The 20,881-nt window shown below is 30.0% G+C and overlaps 1 protein-coding gene across 1 annotated transcript; it reads right to left on the reverse strand.

Annotated features, from left to right (window-relative positions):
* Positions 1 to 2,815: 2,815 nt before the first annotated feature.
* LOC129217696 (uncharacterized) lies at positions 2,816 to 17,808 on the reverse strand. The gene is made up of 3 exons (XM_054852034.1): positions 17,755 to 17,808; positions 7,313 to 7,524; positions 2,816 to 3,101 (listed from the first exon to the last, which is right to left on the reverse strand). The coding sequence occupies exons 2-3, from the start codon at positions 7,516 to 7,518 to the stop codon at positions 2,816 to 2,818; spliced, it is 492 nt and encodes a 163-aa protein (XP_054708009.1). The 5' UTR covers positions 7,519 to 7,524; positions 17,755 to 17,808.
* Between the last annotated feature and the right edge of the window lie 3,073 nt (positions 17,809 to 20,881).

Genomic DNA, 20,881 nt, shown 5'->3' on the forward strand with positions numbered 1-20,881 from the left:
AATAGTGAGACAGGGCAACAAGCCAATACCGGTGACAACAAATTACCTTTTGTTATCCTAACAAGAAAACATTTTTGCCAAAATACAGTCAAGTTGGAACAAATATTTAAAAAAAAATATCATAAAGCATTCCTGAAATTTATGGTTGGGATAAATTGATCATAGGACAAATACATTTGAAATTTCCACTTCAAATTAACTTTCACAAAATGGAAAATGAGTGATCAGGTTAAAAAAAAGAAATTAAAACAGGCTGCGCATAAATACACAAAAATACGATTCACCATCTAGCAGTGAAAATATTATTTTACAATCCTTCCGCTATTTTTATTCAATTATATTCTATTAGTTCGTGATTTTGAAGCCACGTTTTTACATCAACATCTTGATTTTGATAATGTTGCATGGAAAAAGAAATGTAAATTTAAAATAAAAGTAGTTACCTAACAATTCAAACTGAAAACTCTTTAACTAAAGCTATTTATTATTTCCCACCAATACCGAAAATACTGGTTTTCACCTTGACAAATACCGGCATTGCGAAACTGCAAAATACCGATATTGCAATCACTAGCTGTATCGTTTCAACGCTACTTATTGAGAAGCTGTATCGTTACTAGAAACCTTTATGAAAGGCCAGGCTCCTAGAAATTTTCTAGTAAACGGGTAGATTTTTCTTTTTCTTTTTTAACAGTGTAGACAGTGTGATTCCTTCATCTCGTAACCTTTTTCAAATTATTTGTTTTACAATATTTTTTGAACCACATAAGGGCTTATTATTTAGTTACTTATTTATAGCAGCATTTTACGACAAATTAAGGCATCTTTCAAGCTTTAAATTTTTTTTATTGGTAAGAAAAAAAAATGGCGACAATACAGATTGTGATTAGAAATAGTCCAAATTTATTGCAACAGCATACTGAAAGGAAAAAGAAAATATGACTGGGAAAACCTTTCATGAAAATATTTTACATTATTTGATTTATTTTTTATCGTGCTGAAATTGCGGTGCTTAGCTGTCTTAAACTTTTCTAAAATTTTTCTAAAACAATTAGTATATAAATTTGACTGAATTTCAAAATATACATAGGAAACTTATAGCTAGTGTTTCTGAAATTCATTTGTTTAAATCATTTTAAAATCCGGAACGGTATGAACATTAAAATTATATTAACTTTTTATTGTCTGCTCAATTCTTTACCTTGAAGAATGAATGTAAAACTTTTAATTAAACTGTGCGAAATAAATTAAACGTTTCATTCTGATGTTAAAATGAATGTTTTATTGTAACACTAAATATTACATTTATTATGAATACAATGATTACCGAATACAAGTAATTTCATGTTTAAATACATTTCGCAGCTACGTTATACAGTATATAAATGATTTACATACACAATTTCAGTTGCATGAACATGCATTACACTTGTATTTCATAAAATTACGATGAAATATTACATCGTGTATATAGATTTTAATGAACAACATTTTCTTTGATAGAGTGATTTCAAACTTACATTTATTGCTTACACTTCAATTTATTGCTTCACATTTTTCAACTTAGTGAACACTTCAGAAAAAGTATTGCGTTAGTTATACTATTTCCAATTTATAACATAATATCATGAAAGGGAAATTTTGAAATTTTTTACAGTAATTTCAAGCACAAATGTAAGAGCTTAATTGTTTTTATTCATATTTAAAGAGAAACAGGAAGAAATGAATTATATTTATTTTATTTATTGATTGCTAACTAAAGGCAATGCTGAACTTATTTTATTTTTATGCTACATTTCGTTATACCTTCTGCATGACGAGTAACAACTCTTGGCAAAATTCACTAAAACATCTTTGAAAAAACCCGCAAAAGTCACTCAATGACTTTCGTTTAGTAAATGAAAAGTTTTTAAAGAGTCTTTTGAACTTGGAGGCTCTGATGCTTGACAAGAAAATATTACGAGAAGAACTTTGCATGTTTGATGAGGGTAGGTACGACACGTTTTGATGATGTGAAATAAAAGAAAACAACGGAATTTGTTGCTGCAAAGTGATTGAGCCATACGTTCTTACGTTGAAGTGATTCATTTAAAATAATCCATGCCCCTATATGATGATGATGAACTCGTTTAACTGAATTTTCTCTTTCCAAGCGCTGGTTTTCTTCCCCAATGACTCTTTTTAATTAAAACACTAGCAAACAACGTATTTAAGTTCAAAAAACTATGAATGGAAAATTTTGCACTACGTTTGATACTGTTTATATATTTTTCTCTCAATAATTACAATATACTCGAAAAGATAAATATTAGAATTAATTAATTAATCCAAGATGGCTTCGAATGTCCATTTGATTTCTGTAAAATGTTCTAAAGTAATTAGATATTATCCATTTCGAAGTTTTTCACACTATATTTACAGCAATTAACATTGGCTCATTTCCGTTGACGATAATAATTGCTATTTCTGTTGTTGAGAAAGTTCTCTGATTGAACCTATCAAAACAATTTTTTCACACAATCTTATAATTGCGATTACATAAAATAGCAGTTGCATATTTTATTGAAAGATTTATAAACGAAAAGTGACGTAATAATATTGTGAAACGTTTTTATTTTCTATATCTTGAATCAGTCACCCATTTTTTCAGTATTTTTAACAATTTGGATAATATCATAACGTACTTATGGATTTTTGCGCAGCCTTCCATGTTCTCTTTTGTTGATGATGATGAACCTCGAATATCGAGGAAATACAAAAATATGGAAGACCAAATCTTCAGAAAAGTAAAACCATCATCACACACGTGATGCATTTATTTCCACCAATCTGCGTTTGCGTTCAAGGCCTCTATTTCTGCAATGCTTGAAAATTCATCAAGGTTATCATGAATGGTCGGAATTTCACTCGAATGACCGGCATGTAGAACGTCTGGACTGTGGCTCAATTGTTCCACCAGATGTCCTATATTGTTGGAAGCTGAGTGAAGTTGCTCATAAGCATGATGTCCAGAAGAATATTGCGGATGACCACCGTATCCAACTCCATGTAGACTGGGGCCAACGTGGTGGGCAACAGCCGACAGGCTATGCACTGGAACTCTGAAAAAGCATAAGGTTTGAAATTTTAATCTTCATTTGTAAGAAAATTTCAGCATTTCTTAAAAAAAAAGTCATAAGTATTTTCAAGTAGAATAATGTAGAAAAACAAATAAATACATTTCATAAAATTATTTGACTCTGTTAAAACTTCATATATAGAATGAAGCATTGCGTTCTAAGAAATAAGCGTATTTGATGCTTCAACAATTAAGGCAGTGAGAAGCAAAGGGATGTAAGTGGCAAAATTAAAAATTTGGATACAACCAGTACAAATGGTATGAAAACCTCTCCTCTGCCTTGGAGCAAGTAACGGTACTAGTAGCCCGGGTAAGTTCTTTTTTACTGCATGATTTAGAAAACTTTTCAATGAAAACCCACATAGGAGCTTATCTTTAAAAACATTTTACTCAAAACTTGAAAACGTCCATTTACATCCTTTTACTTCTCATTGACTCGATTGGCTAAATTTTGGAACACCTGATCTTAAATTTTCTCATTTTACTACAAAAAGAGCAGAAAAAAAATTGATTGCAGAAATTACTTTAGAACACATTTAACCCTCAGATTTGTGTTATTACTAAACAAAAATGCTATAAGACCGCACTTAAAAGATGCTTTTAATACAATGTGAAAACATTTATTTTTGAGAGTTTACAATAGATCAGTTGTTAATAGGAGAAACAATATTGAAGCAATTTTTTGGTTGAAAATAATATAAGTTTTAAATATTGGTTCATCGAGTAATATCATAACAGTCAGAACTCTGTATCATAAATTCAAAAAAATATAGTTTGATATTTAAAATATAAGATGCATTAATGTATACAAAACTCCATTGTCTAGTTTGAGTCCTGTAAGGAAAATAGGAGAAAGAGAAACGACTTAACACTGGTATGGTGTTGCTCATTCCTTTTCTGCTTCTTCGGGGAGGGAGGAGGGATCTTAAATTTAATTTTACCATTCATTATAGAAAAGATATTTTAAGACGTATCACTTCAGAAATAATTTAATGTTTCTTTTTCTTTTCTTCTGTTTGAAGAAATAATTAATCTTTTTTTAAAATCCTACTCCCGTCTGCAGCATTTCTGTCATTAATCGTCACGCAGCAGAATAACATGAAGAAGCATAAAAATATGACTGAAATTTAGCGTCCTTAGAGTTGTTGCTCAAAAAGTTTAAAATAATGGGGCGGTTATTGAGATGATCACCATCTATTTCACATTGGTGACACAGATGACCAGTGGCGGATACAAAGAGGGGGTCATGGGGGTCATGCTCCCCCCCCCAGAAAAAAAAACTGCGGGGAAAATTTTGAATGTTTGCTTGAAAAAAAAATCGAAACCATGAGAAAAAGTAAATCTCTTTTTGAATTCAATTTTTTTGGGCATTACATGAAGTGGTGAGGACAAAGAAAGGGGGGAGGGGGATCATGGGAATCGTGATCCCCCCCCAATCTGTGACAACATTTTTTAATCTGTTATAAGGTTCATTGCATTTGAGTAATGAAAATGACTGCTTGATAAAGAAAGAAAAGTAAACCTGACCGAAACCACAAGAGAGAGTAAGTAATTTTTGAATTCCCTTTTTTTGGGGCATGTCACTTTTCTATTTATAAGTAGGCAGTGAAATAGCTCTGATTGAGACAGTCTCTTCTTCTCGACAGCTTTCTTCAGGAGCCAGTATAATGAAGAAGTGTCTGCCTCCCTATCGCTTTTTATAGAACAAACTTAATCTTCGATAGTTATTATAATGTGTCAACATTTTTTAATGTAAAGTCTCTGTAGATTATTCTATTTTGTTATTTTTTAGATAGTTTCGATTTTTGTTCGTGCTGAGCAGGGTTGCCAGAATTAAGAATAGTAAATACGGGACAGGCTTTTGAAGTGAAACGGAGGGGGAGGGGGATATTTTTGAGATGTCTTTTCATGATGACTGAAAAATTCAATCGCAACGAAGCATTAAACCTCACAAAATGTCATCTATCAAAGTATAAAAATCGTTTTCATTGCGATTGACGACGCATGCGCAGAGATATATTTCCAACATAATTCAAAGAGCAAAGACGAACAAACATTTTGTTCCTCATGGTCTGCCGCCAAAAAAAAAAAAAAAAAAAAAAAAAAAAAAAAAAAAAAAAAAAAAAAAAAAAATTGCGTTTGCTGCCACATGATTTACTTACTGCTCATTATTTCACATTTTTTGTTTTATTTTAATTTTTTCCCTTAAAATAATATCTCGTTCTGTAAAATAATGTTATCAGATAGAATAGTAAGAAATGTAAAGTTTTAGTATCGTGTTTGCCCGAAACCTCATTACACGAGGGTTTCTGTAATTAGCCCATCGTATTAGACGTAAACTGTGCTGAAAAAAGTCGCGTTTGTTAGAAAAAAGACTACCTGTAACCAAAATTATGAAGCGCTTTGGGTGACAAAAAATTGTTGCCTTTTTTGAAAAGTTAAAAAAACTGATGAACTCAAAACCCCGATGAAAAGAATTGGTGAGAATTCAATGTCTGAATTATATTCATAAAATATTTAATTAAAAAAAAAGATTTTCGCAGCACTTTTTACTATTATTTAGAGAAGTTAGTTGTATTTTTCTACACACAAGATGGATGTTTGGCCCGTGTCGAGTATTGTGCTAATGTTTTAATCAATATCTAAATGTACCATGTTCATAAATCATTTACTTTCTATTAGGTTTTCGTAGTATTTATTTATTGTGTTATGTTGACTGGTGTGAATACTGGTCTTAACAGGTTATAATACAACTTAAGTCGGTCATTTTATTGTATTGAATTATTATTGATTAAGTTCAATCAATAATAATTTAAGTATTTAATTTTTAATAATTAAAATTAATTAAGTTTTCAACCAACTAATGACCGAGTTTGCTTTTGTTGACACCTAAAGAAACCCAAGTTCAAGAAAATTGTCGTACGTAAGAGAAGATTACATGCTTGAGCATGACCCTCCCTAAAATGAAATCCTGTATCCGTCCCTGCAGAAGACAACAGGGTTACTTCTTCACTCCAATTTTATGTAGATGTTTTTGTAAATACACATGTCCAGTGATTACACGAAAGAAGTTACTCCAACAGACCGAGTCAATGAACTGGGGATTCTATTACTTTTATTAAGCAGGACATTCTACCGTCTACTCGCAGTTGCGTCACTATATGAAGACATCATGTTATTTTTTAGTTTGTTATAAACAATTCATTTAATGTTACGCAGAGGCAAAGGAGACTGATTGGATCATCAGCGATCCAACCTTAACAAGTTGATCTGCCTGCTCAATTGCGAAAATGTCATAATGACTCGAAATCCATTGGAGCGCAGCACTCTATCTAGTTTTCCTAAGTTCAAACAGTTTCATTCAACAGGAATGGATATGAGCATTTTCATTATACTTCGTACTTGCAAGTGACAAAATAACTGCTTGTGAATCAACAAGAAACACAATTTTGTGTTAAGGACTGCTTTTTAAATTATCAATTGCAAATGATAGAGTCACTATCTCTCCATAAAAACTGTCGCAACGCTTCTCAACCGAATGGTTAACATTTGTTACTTTACGTTCTATTGTGAAATAAATTGTAAACATTGAAAATTACAAAGATTTTACAAATCTAGCGCCTAGCAAACATTCGAGTTGAAAAGTACAGTTTCATACAGGTAGTTTACTTTTCGTAGAACATTCAGAACATAATAGATTTATTACAATATTTTTTTCTATAACTTATGGGTATGAAAGCAAATGTAAAATAATGTACTTTTAAAATAAATACATAGATGCATGTAACTTTTGCACTTGCATACTGCGGTATACTCCTAAAACTCATACATTATTAATGATATATTTCATTAGCTTATTTGATTAACTAAACACGGGGTTCTCGGGAATCACCAAATCTCTGCAATATTGTCAAACTAGCACTAGATTTGGCATCTCATTTTCTGCGTTCGATTAATTATTTATTACTATTATTAATGCTTTTTGAATAAATTATTATATAAATCATTTATTAATTTTCAAATTGTATATTACTATTTTCTTTATATTATTTACTGATATTATTACTACTACTCTACTACTACTATTTCTATAACTGATATTAATTCTACTTCAAGTGGTTATTTCAAAGTTATAAACTTTGCTGACAATAAATATAGATTATGTTTTCATAAAAAGCAGATTAAGTTTCTTACGGATAAGGCTTATGAATGTGCTTCTTGAATTTCAGTGGAAATGGCAGTGGTATGGGTACAGGCACAAACTTCGGCTTTAAGAGACGAGCAAGGATCACACCAATAGTCAGTTGGGCTTCGAGAGACAACGAATAAACTTGAAAGACTTGACTGACGATCAAGATTAAGGCTGCCTTGTAAATGTTGGATGGTGTCCAGTACTTCATGTTTGGCTGTAAAAGCAAAGACAATTACATAAAAAAACAATGTTTAGTATTCAACTTGAAACATAAATGATTATGATATTAAGAATATCCTTTAAAATTCTGTTTAAAAAATATTTATAATAAATGCATTAAATGCTTTACAGAAAGCAATAAAAATTCTTCTAGTTTGAAATTGAAGTGACGGTATAAATAAACGTGATAGCTTCCTGAGGGCCACCAAAGCTTGTATTTCTAAGTTAGTAAATAAGTAAAATAAATAAAATTGTGAATAAATAAATGAATAAAATAAGTAAATCAAATAGTAAAACAAATAACTTAGTAAATAAATAAATAAATAAAATAGGTAAATCAAATAATAAAACAAATAAATTAGTAAATAACTAAATAAAGTAAGAAAATAAACAGTTAAAAAAAATTCAAACTATCATACAAAAATAGCGACAATATATATCAAAACGGAAAAAAAAGACCTCACGCTATTTACATTTCATGCTGATGAAAAAAAAAAGCATCGAACATTATAATGAGAAGTTAAGTCCCACGAATTTGTAACATTAGAAGGGAGAAAATGAAAATTAAATTTTTTGAAGGGTTTCAGGTGAGTTATAAAAGGCAATGTCTGTCTGTGAGTTTGTGATGTCCTCTATGTAGAGGAATGTGTAGCTTCAATAGTCATAAAACACCAAACACATAGTTGCAACTCGAAGGCCAAATTTAAAATTAGTCTAGAAAATTATTATGTATATTTTTTTCCTTTCCTTTTTTTTCCTTCTTCCTTCCATTTCAGTAAAAAAAAAGCCTTTCCCGGTTTTTTTTTTGTTGCCGGTGACATACAATCATTTAATAATAATAATCATATTTATTATTATTATTATTTATTATTTATTTATTTTTTATCATCGTTTTGCTTGTTTAATATGAAAAATTTATTTTAGAGGAACTGATTGTTCTTTTTCATTGACATCATTTGTCTATCCAACTTTTATCCATTTATATATAAGGGAAAATGTGCTCGAATTTATTACATTTTTGTTGAAAAAATAATGATTGGAATTTATTAATCATAATATCTCTAACCGTTTGAATGAATAAATTTGATATGCGTTTTAAATTAACTTAAATGCTTTCTTTTGACATAAGTAGTACGTTGCGTCCGAAATGTGCTTTCAATATTAAACAGAATTTGCAGTAAATAGGTGCTTAAGACTATCAAAAGGGAGATACTGCTGCTGTTAGAAAATCGATATTGACTACGGGAGATTAAGCTCGTTTAGTTCTGGACGAACTTCCTGTTAGGGAGGTTGAGTACGAAAAGCAAAAATGTAAAAAGCAGAATACTTTCCATTCTAGCGGGGAGAGGTGCGATTATTTTTGAGACGGTAAAGAAACAGCGAAAGGTTGGAGTTGTGATAAACTTGTCTCGCGAACTTGAGGTCACGCAACATTTTACTATCAGTTTCAGAGATCTAACTCAAAGCGAGGAACGAGTATATCAAGAAAAGAAAGACTTTTTTTTTTTTACAAGAAAATTGACTGTAGGCACCGATGGCATTCTTAAGCGATAAAACAGTATCGGCATTTTACTGGCTTGTTCCATTTGAAGAGAACAATTATTTACATAAAGAACGTATGTTCTTCAAGAAAACTAGTCCGAGAACAGTTACTCATTACATTTACAAGATAAATAAAAAAAAAAAAATCCCCACTGTTTTAAGAGATGGGAATAAACCTGTATGTTTCAAGAACATCAATAATTTTAAAGGTGAACAAATCCAATAATTTTTCACTTTCATATTACACCCACTCACCCACTACAAAAGCATACAAAGTCCCTTTTCCAGATTTTAACCTTCTTAAAACAAAATAGTTTTTGAACACTTTGCACCTATACCTATTAAATATCCGTCTTCTACCATTTGACTACCGATATTCATTTCTTAAGTATTTATTTTGCTCATAAACAGTTTTTTAGAATGATTTATATCATACTTTTAACGAACATAATTTTCGAGCGATCTGAAGAAAAATTTAGTAGAGCAGTTTTGCAAGCAATAAATTATATAATGTTATTATTATTAAACTAGAAAATCGCCCGTCATGGTATGACGGATAAAACTAAACGGGTATATTTGAACGAAGGAATTTCCTGTTTTGTGATATTTTGATAGTTAAACTTTCAACCCTAACTCCAGTGGATTAACCCTAAACTCCAGGAGAGAGCGTTCATTGTTGATTAAGTTTTCGTTTCTTTCCCCTGAAATGACAGTCTTACCAGTAAAGCAGTTAAGTTACCGGATCCAGTTCAGTCTTGTCACAATAAAACCTTTCCCTGCATTTTAAACATTACCAAAACATGTTATCAAACTATCATGACGTGGCGTGAGTTTCATTGTTGATGACGTCGGGAGAGTTACTCAATCGTTGGTTATTATAATATGAGGATTTCAGACTTTTTTTTTAGCTATGAAAGTGGACAACAGTGCTACATTGATCAAGGTCTTACTTCGGCGAATAAGTGAAATATTTATCCAGCCACTTTTTAAGAACCTAACCGGTCAAAAATAATAATTATTACTTCACTGATTTCTTTTTTCCTCAAAACAAATTATTTCTATTTTGTTTCACTTTGTTTCTGATGTAAAAAAGATCCAAAGTTCCAACGTAGTACGACATATCACCAACGGATTAAAAAAAAAAAAAATTCATAATTTATTTGACTCTCCTACCAACCCTAGCAAGAAAAAACTTGCGTACTAAAAGTTTGAATGCATTTTGGATTGGGAAGACTAAGAAATGTAAATGAATGAAATTGTAATTGATAGTTCTGGCAATATTTTCTTCTACAGCTTACATTTTAGTATACTGCTTTTTTGTTTTTGTAAAAAAAAGTCCAGGATAAAATGGATACTAATAATAAAAGAAAAGTGGCCACTAAACTAAATGTGTCTGCAAGTCACTGGTGACTAACCAAAAATTGAATTTTCAAGTCTAAAATTAAAGCTAATATATTAGCATTATTTCGTTGCATCCGCAAATGCTTCTTAAATAAGTAGACATTTCTGGCTAAATTAGCTTAGTATTCAATTTATTTTGTTTTTTTAATCTAAAAGCTGGAAGTTATGTTTGATAGACTAAACACAAATACACATTGCTTGATCTCAATTGCTTGAAATAAATCATCATGGATTTGAGATCTGCAGCTACTTTGAGCGTGCAAATGAGGTTAACACAGCGTTTGCTTATCTTTTTCTCAATTCTTCAAAGTAGTCCCAATCACTAATCAAACAATTAAAATTTTTCATTGAGTGCTTTGAATGACTTGGCAGTGACCCACTTGTTATTTTGTTTACGTGAAATGACCCATCAATTCATGTGAATAAATTAACTTCATGCAAAAAACTAATTTCAAAGGGGAGAAAGATAGTGCTCACTCTTTTATCTGGCTGTTAAAAATAATATGATTGTAGAACAAGATTTGTTATATTAGTCGAGCCTAAACAAACAAATAAATATGTTGTTTATTTGTTTATACTTCATTAATTTACATTTCTTTGATTTCTGCGTAAACACAAACGGTAAGAATGTTTTGTTCTCTTGTAAAAATAAATTTAGCACTCTTTAAATGTCTAAATTTGTATTCCTTATTTAACATTTTATGCAAAAAATTTTCAAAACCTTCAATCTAAAAACAGGAGTACGTTTTAAAAAATATACCTCATTTCGTTCTGTAGTTACTAAAAGAACTTGGATATTTTACAATGATGGAGCGTATTGATGACGCTGACAATATATTTCTTTTAATTTTTTACTAGTGATTTTAGCATTTTTATGTTTTGTTAGCATTGTATTAAGCAGCTTTTTTTTGTTTTAAAATAATTTATCTCAAATTTGTTTCACGCAATAATACAGTACTAACCTTTGAATCAGTACTTTTATTTGCTAAAGAAAATGTATTGGAAGTAGTTTATTTTAATTGGGTATGTTTTGGATCTTTTTACGCAAACATAAAACTCAGAGGCGTTTGTATTGAAAATTATTTTTGTCAGAAAATAATTCATTTTTCAATAAAACGAAGAAATGAAACTATTTCAATGAAATTATGAGCAAAGTATAATTTTTATTCATTTATTAAAAACTGGATTTACCTTAAATTTCTTAAAAAGGTATACTTTAGTTACACAGTAGCCTGTATTTTATGTGACAGTGTTATTAAACGTAATGAATGGGCTTTTTTAGGCTAATGATAAATTGATTCTGAGGAGATTAATCGGTTTTGCAAAGTTTTTTTCTAATTCAAAAAATAAACTTGAATAAAGATATGAAGTTTTTGAAAATCTTTGTAAAATATGTATTTTTTACAATGTTAAAATTATTTCAGTTGATTTAAAATTTATAGACATTGAAACTGAAAGTTAACAAGGAATTAAATATCTAATTCTTCTTTGAAGCTTAACAGTTAGTTCTGTGCATCAACTTAAAAAACCCTAACATTTTGAAAGCACTAACATTAGCGTTCTTCAAAATAAATAAATAAATAAATAAATGAAATAAATAAGTAAATAAATAAATAAATAAATAAAATTAAATAAAACTAAAAAATAAATAAATAAATAAAAAACAAAACTTGAACTCTCATACTCAACTTTATACCAATTTTCATACAAGATATAATGCAGGGAAACATCCACACAAAAATTAAACATCTGCTTTGAACAGAAAAAAAAGCCTTTGGAAATAGACACCGACAGAAATAATGGCACAAAGTCAAAGTTATTAATTTCTGTTAGGATTTAGTTTTGTACACTATATCACTCGTTTGGGAAAAAAGTGCCACAATACGAAGTTTTTAATTTTTTTTTCTTTGCTTAAAGGCCTTCAAAGGACGTTATCTTCTACGGAAAATGATGGCAGATTTTTGTTCGAATGATTAACCACTGGAGAGCACAGCAAATTTACTTTTCTTAATGCAAATTGCCTGAGTTCAACTTCAAACCCTTTACCTGTAAAATTTCATTTTTTCGTATTGTGGCACTCTTCTAAATGAGCGATACATGCTGTGACATATTTTCGAATGTATAAACTAAAGTAAAACAGTATTTAGAATAAATATGGTGGAATGTGTGTGTGTGTGTGTTTTTTCAGTTCAAAATATTATAATATTGCATAGTGCTATTAACACAGGGTTTCATAGTTTGATGTACCAATCTATGCTACACTGTGTCCTTTCATGCCCAAGTGATCAAGTAAAAAGAAACTAACTAAAAAGTGACAATTCTTTATAACAAAAAACAAAAATAAAACAAAAAAAGTCTTGAAAAAAAAACATTCTTTTTGATAATTAATTGGGAATAATGTGACATCAGAGAAAAATGCTGAACGTAAAACAAATAAACGATATTTCGGTAGTAAAATTGTAAGTAATAACCTACCTAACTAATGTCTAAATTTAACTAAAGATATTTTTGATTATAAATTTTAAAATATGAGAAAATACTTTAAAATGAGGAATGAATTGACTATCCCCTCTCAATTGTCACATTTTTTTTTGACTGACAAAGCAAAATTAAAATCTTTGAATGTTTACAATTTGGAAGAGATTCCCGAATAGATGGACCATTAAAAAAGGAAAAAAAAAAAGAAGAAATTTTTTTTTTGATAATTTTGTTAATTTTCGGTAATGTGTAGCTTTTAGCAGATAGTTAGTAGTCAGGGTCTTAAGCAGAACGAAGAGTTAATCTTAACAAAATTGCATTAACTTATTTAATCATTTTCCTAAAGAATATTCAATTGAGCTGTAAGTCACAGAAATTGTGATATATTTGATTCATTTAATATTAAAATTGTACGGGAAATGTAAGAAATAATTGACACATTTTGTAACAGAAAAAAGAAAGAGAAGAAGATAAATTCTTAGTAAAAATGTAGGTTATATGCATGATATCCACTGAATTTTTTTTTTGAAAACATGAGCCTGCTTATCTCTGGTAAAATCCACAAGAAACTGTGTTGAACACAAGATTCTTCGTTTATATCAGTTAGTTACAAGTCCAACTGATCCTTAAGTGCAATAAACAAATAAATAAATAAACAGCTTAACTTAGGAGGCCGTGTAATTTAATGAATTAACTTGAGGGAGATTTTCATTAGGTTATTCAATTATTCACCTATGACGTTTTTTACTAAAATATTCAATTTCGCTGCAACTAACAGCAATCGTAAAATACTTGATTCGCTTCATATCAAAATTTTTTGAAATGTAAAAAGTAATTGTAGCATTTTGCACAAAATAAGAGAAAATCATGATAAAAAGATATATGTTTTCATGTTTTCAGATATAAAAAATATCCGATTTCTTACCTCTGGTTGAATCAACAAGCAACAGTATTGAACACAACGTGGTTTATGCCGGTTAATTAGAAGTTCACCTGATCTTCAAATGCAAAACAAAATATGCAGCTTAACTTATAAATCTCCGTAAACGTCTGTGTATCTAATGAATTAACGTGTTAGAGATTTTCATTAAATATTTTGATCAGGTAGCCATCGACAGCTTAAATAAGCAATTAACCAAGGGTGGAAATAGAACACGTGGCCTAATAAATCTGAATGCGAGGCGTTGCATAGAAGCGGAAAATAACACGACGATGAAATTGGACAAAATTGCTGTTGTGACACGTGCATAATTCCCTATTCCTTTCAACAGTAATAATGGCATTTATTCTGCGAATGAATTCCAAAAGCAGTTGACTTGATGGGAAGAAACAATAGTGTCTTTTCAATCTGGTTTAAGAACAAAAAGGGCGTTCCATGAAAATCAATTGATATGCGAAGTCGAAAATAGACTTTTTGGAACATCGATGGATTGTTTGTTACGGAAATCGACGAAAGTAGTTTCCTATCGAATGTCGTCTTCATTGTTTGATAATTTGTTTTGAGAAGAAAGTTTCCTTCGGAACTGGGAATTGACGGTTTGTTTTTGAAAATGAGATCCTATGAAGTCTTTGTTTCAGTTGACAAGCTCATAATCCTATCACTTTTATCAAAGCACGGTGGATCCTTATAAATGCCTGCCTGCATCGGATAGAATGACTGATCGTGATACGTATTGTGCAGGTGGGAGCATGTTTTGGAATGAGTTTAATATCTGATATCATGAAAATTGTAGTTGAAATCACATTTTCTCTCTCTCTCTCTTGATGTGCTTTAAGGACCGAAAGTATTGCAAGTTTGTGAAATGTATTAATTTTTTCAAGATAAGCGTCCAATAAACTTAAATTTTAAATTTTACATATCCTTTTAAATGGAAATGCAGAAAAAAAGTTTAAGGAAACAATAAGTGAAGTTTGCCGTCTTGAAACAACGAACGAAAATCTTACGGATTCCATTTTTAATAGACCGTTTACTGCAATAAAATGAGAGAAACCCCTAAAACATGATGTGTTTCGTTTCATTTTCAGGCACTTATTATTTTTTCTGCCCTGAGTAACTTGAAACTGCATCGTAATTTCGCTTTATTTTATAGGGGTCGAAATGGATTAAAAATTCTGATAACCTGAATATTTTTTTATGTACTAAAATTTCTATGGAATTAAATAAATACTTGTGTTCAATAACTTAATCATATCTTGTCTTTAAACTAATTAAATATTTTGATAGAAAAATTTTTTATCAGTTGAATTGTGAAATAAAAGAAGAGAGAAAAAAGAAAGAAAAAAAAATTAGGGGGAGGGGGAGAGGGGGGGGGGGGCTCATGCTTGAAAAAATTGTTCGACTTCTCAAACTTCAAATACTTTTTTCAGGTGGTGTAAATATCGATATGAAAGTATAGATAGCGTGAACGATCGATACATATTGTAATATGAAATACTTCACATATTTGTTTATTAAGCCCGCATAGTGTTTTCTTCTGTACACTGAAAGCTTCAAAAAAGAAGAAATTAAGATCCTAGTGAATGTTAGGCAGAAAATAAAGAATAATTTGAGAAAGTCAACTTTGTATATTTTCACTTCGTAATTTTTCTCCATTTGTACACCATCGGAATTTTTTTCCCGCTATGTTGGGGAGTTAATACATGAAAGTAGATGTCGCAAGTTTAAATTTTTTCTATTATAATTTCATTGCTGCTACTTGTTGGTACCAGTATTAAGCGTGCTAAATAGATAACGCTCTTCGAAACTAAAATGCATTTCTATACTGATACCTGGCCTAAACATGTATTTTTATTATCTGATTCTAAGCATAATACTTAAATTCTTAATTATAATCAAAGAATCTTTCAACAATGTAAAGAAAACGAAAAAGTTCAAAAAGTAAATAAGTATTACTTTATTTCTTCAGAAGTAATTTCATATCAACTTTTCAGTTTAAGAGTAATATCAGTTATCCTTTATTTATTTTTGCCACTTCGTAATTTTCCGTTATAATTATTTATTACTTTCAATTTATTTCGTAACAATAGTAAAATTTATATATATATATATATATATATATATATATATATATATATATATATATATATATATATATATATATATATATATATATATATATATATATATATATATATATATATATATATATATATATATATATATATATATATATATACATATATATATATATATTTTTTTTTTTTTTTAAGTCGAAGTAATAGAAAACAGATAAATTTGGTGTTGTAAAACTAAAAAAGAAAATGTAGCGTTCGTCAATATCAATTAAAATTACATTTCTTTATGTTTCATTATATTTATTCACCCGGTTTTTTAAATGTCGCCTAAATCATTGGAAAGTGGGGGGAAAAATTGGCTTTTCCCAACTCATTTCTCTTCGTTGAGAATCAGTCTTCTTTGCCAGAAGGAAATATTTATGCATTTTTGTGCAGCACGAGGAACAAATGAAATTTTCTTTCATTACGAATTAGTTCTCAGGTCTACGTTCAATTTCAATGTTTCAAAGTTGGATTTCAAGGGTCCAACAAGCGCCAGACACCAGATCAATCGGGATATTAAAAATAAATTGGCAACTAGTTCCTTTCACAACAAGAATCTGTCAGAAGTTTTGTTACACTGTATTTTCCAATAAACTCTGAGAAATAATTTGTCTGGGGCCTGAAACGTTTTCCTCGCTCGTAAGATTTTACACTTTTTGTCGGTCTCTTAAGAAGAATGAAATTACGTGCAATGGTGATAATACTGAAAGGAATAGAATGGCAAACTAACTGGTGACCGGAGGCGATAAATAAAGTTGGCATTAAAATATTTAAGTTACAATTCCGTTTTTATATCTCACTTTAAACTTTTCACCGCTAAACTTTTCCAAGAGCAAAATAAATTACCACAAGTAGGGGAATGTAGGAAAAAATAAAAGAACGGGGGGAAATGAAACGGTAAAATAATTTCACAGTTGTAGCACCATCTATCCAGCAATATTTTAATTGTGTTCTTTAATTTGATTTCAATCGAAAAAAAAAGAGAGAGAAGCTTCAGAAATCAAGCTTATAGCTTTAAAGATACAATTCATTTGTAAAATTTGATACATATATTATAATAATGTTTTGAGGTTTACCAAAATGTGGTTCATCAAGTTTTTGTTATGAACATTTTAACTGTTTGAGATCTTCTGATTTTCAGTTCACACATATTTTGTTAATATTAGCCATGATTGGATCTTAAATGTTTAACACAATTTGTCGAATGTACGGAGGTTAAAGTGACTAGAGCAAAATTAAATAGTACATTTCGCTTATTTATTTATTCATTAATTAAATCGTTTACGTATTTCTTCATTCATTAATTCAGTTACATACCTAAATACCTAAGTACAAAATAAAAGTATCAAAATTTTTTAAAAAAAGTTTCTTTCCGCTCTTTTAAAAAAGTGGTTTGAACCAGAAAAAAAAATCCAGAACCAAAAATGAATAAATAGCCGGTGGGCTTTTTTTTAAAGCCCGGCTAAGATCCGACAGCCCAGACTACAAGTGCAAATATCGATTTACCGTACTAATACAAACTGAGAAGGCTTGAAGTTACTCTTATTTTTTCAATCAACCAATATAATTATCATTCGTATTAATTATCGTAAAGACACATTTGTGTTAATATCGCTCCAAATCCTACTTCTTTACTTGCAATTACAATATTTCAAGTTATGCATGGACATTGAAATCAAAGCATTGAAGTAAGTTATGATTTTTTTTCTTCAGAACATTAAAGAAGATAAAAGTCATAGATACTCACCTCAGATCAGGTGCAGTGGATGCACAACCAAACCCAATGAAAAGTAACTTTAATTCTAACCAACGGGGTTATTAAATACACGCAATAATACCAGCCTCACGACTGTTGTCTCCTAACTTCAAGGCCACACTTAACAATTTTCAGTGCAATCCACTGTTCCCTCCTATTTTTTTTGGCGTGTGCCATTTTCATCGAACGTTCTAGATTTTGCCTCCTACGAATTTACCATTCTCTTGTGTAAAGGGTGCCGGTTCATTTTCAATAGAAGTTTTCCTTTTCGCATGGAAAGAATTCAATGTGTCTTTTTTCGGACGCTGGATATCCTGTTAAAGATAGTGATCACTTTGATCTGAGGCGCGTATTTTCCAAAGTGAGCGTATGCAACGTTGGCGGGGCATCTAAGATGAAGTACCGAGTCTTTGCGGTTTTCGGCCATTTTCGGTCATAGTTGGATAATTTGGAACAACAATATGTTCTGTTAGAGTGAAAACATTTAGTAGCGGACATAGAAAGATTAAATTCCTGCGAAAATGAGAATGACTTATTTTTCTTTTTTTTTTAAAGCTTAATTTAAGTGTAGCATATTTTATACAACATTTCGAAGGAATAATGTTTGGAAATTTTTGTTATTGGTATTTTAACACTCTAATTGAATTTGAATTGCTATTCTCAAATTAACACATTAGGCATATTATGTCTCCAAAATTAGATAAGAAACAAAAATGGAAATTTATATAATTCCACCAATACGGTCTACGGAGAAAATCGCTAAGTCCCTTTTACTTTTGGTTTCTAGGGGGAAGTCCGAAAATGGCACTCTCAGAGTAAATTTTGTTGCAGATTTACCCCAGTTATAATATTTATCTCAGTGGTTTTAAATTGAAGTAAATGAGGAAATAAAAAATAAAATAAGTACGGAGATCTTCAGGCAAAATCCAGAAATCCCGCCCCCCCCCCCGTCCAAAAAAAAAAAAATAAAATAAAATAAATCTTTTCATATAAAATGGCGAAGAAATAACATCTTAAAGCATTACACGTGAAAATTTACACAGCAGACATCAATAAAAACTTCAAATGATCTGTAAAAATGTAACACATAAGACCTTTAGAGTGTTTTCCAGGGGCGCCCATTCCCCTAAGAGTGACGGTGCACCCCCCCCCCCCCCCAGAGCGCGAACCCCCTCAAAAGGAAAAAATACTCCCGAAAGCAACCCCTCTAAAATTTTCAATGGCATAGTCTGCACCATGACCCCTCCTTTTTTGTCGGTACCTCTGGTGTTTCCAAAACGGAAATTCTCATAAAAACAATTATCATACAAAATTGTTTACATGAAGATAAATGGCTAATGCAACTTAACACATAATTTCAGCTCCCCACCTCTATCAACTACATCGTAAATAATTTCCCTACGAAATTTGCCGAATTTAAGTTAATTAAGCAAAATAAATAAAACTCGATTTATTAATGATCATGAATATAAATTGTGGAAGAATCGCACATATAAATACAATTATAAATAACAAATTAATTATCTCTATTGCTTTTTCGTGGCAAAACATGGCGGATTGTGATTACTGGTCTTCTTATTTCGATCCATTGTTTTCGAAAAATTGACACATGCTGTAAAAATAATACCTGCCTCAGTTCTCACTTGATTTGCGTTGGTGTTTGTTTATCATCTTCAGAGTGATAAAATCGGACGGCGTTTCCTTTGTTCTTTCTCACTTTTTTCTTTTTTTTTGTCTTGTTAGATTTTCCAGGTTAATGAACCTATTTTTATATGTATTACGAAATAAATTCTTTGTTGACACAATCAAGGTAAAATTAAAAATATCTTGATACAGGGTGGAAATTTTGCGCGACACTCTCAATTTCAATGTTTGTTTTCCCTTTTGAATGTTTATTTTTATCGATCTGTGGAAGAATAGGAATTATTTTAATGGGAATTATTGTTTTGATACGTATTCCAGCTTTTTTTAAAATTCAAACGCCGTTTCGTTTTCAAAAGCTCTTATCATTCGACTATTTATTTGTCCTGACAATCGTGGATTCCTTGAGTGGGAGGAGGAGGAAACTAAGTACATGCATTTTTTAATATTTTTAGAATACCTATTGCTGAATTTCTAGAAAAAAAATGGCTTGGGGAAATATTTCTTATTCCGTTTTTTTAGTTTGATGAATTAAAGTTATATCAATATCTCTACATCAATGCAGAGATATTTATAGTAACCCCTCGCTATATCGCGCTAGTCGGGAGACAACAAAAAATTAATTTCTCTCTATAAAAAGCCTTTACAAAAACGTTAGTTTACTAACGGTATATCAGAGTATTAGGACGATTTTCTTAAGGCTACAATAGAGTCTTAAAATGCCAGAAAAACGACCAAAGTTTCCGATTTTTCATTTTTTTTTTATTTAAAATTAATCTTTAATCTGTGGTTTATTCATAGCAAAAAAAATCGATAAATCAAATATTTTTTTGAATTCGGACTATTTTTACAGAAGTTATAAGCTGTTCTGTCAGCATGATATTTTACAATTCGTGAACGATTGTTTCATTTAAAAGCAAATATCTCATAATCATAAAATTTCGATTCATGTGTATCTTTCATGTGTATCATATGTTCTCCTTTCAAATCAGGATTTGTTTAATTACTTTGAGTTTTTTTTCAGATTGGTAATGAGATACAAATTTAAAAAAAAAAATTAAGGAGCAAAACTTTCAATACCATTATTTCTTTTCTTTAAATCACGCTTAAATCCTAATTGTACCGACTTTTTTCAGAAAAATTCAAAATTTTAACAAAAACTCCTTTAAACTAAATATTGTGGTTAATGATATTTTGCTCCCCAAATTTTCTTTAAACCTGAAATATTCATCTAGAAAAATAGAGAAAATTAAATTAAAAAAAAAAATAGTGCTCATGGAGTGATTTTTGTGGTTCAAAATATTTACGATTAAAAAATACAATATCCCTCTGTATTTTTTAAACTATTCAGAAATTTTAAACAAAAGTTTGCATATTACTTTACCTCATAAAGGTCTATTCTCATAAAAAATTCAGAACTGTATCTTCAAAAAAAAAAAATAAATAAATAAAAAAATAAATAAATAAATAAAATAAA

The sequence above is a fragment of the Uloborus diversus genome, chromosome 1, assembly GCF_026930045.1.
Source record: "Uloborus diversus isolate 005 chromosome 1, Udiv.v.3.1, whole genome shotgun sequence".
NCBI classification, from domain to species: domain Eukaryota; kingdom Metazoa; phylum Arthropoda; class Arachnida; order Araneae; family Uloboridae; genus Uloborus; species Uloborus diversus.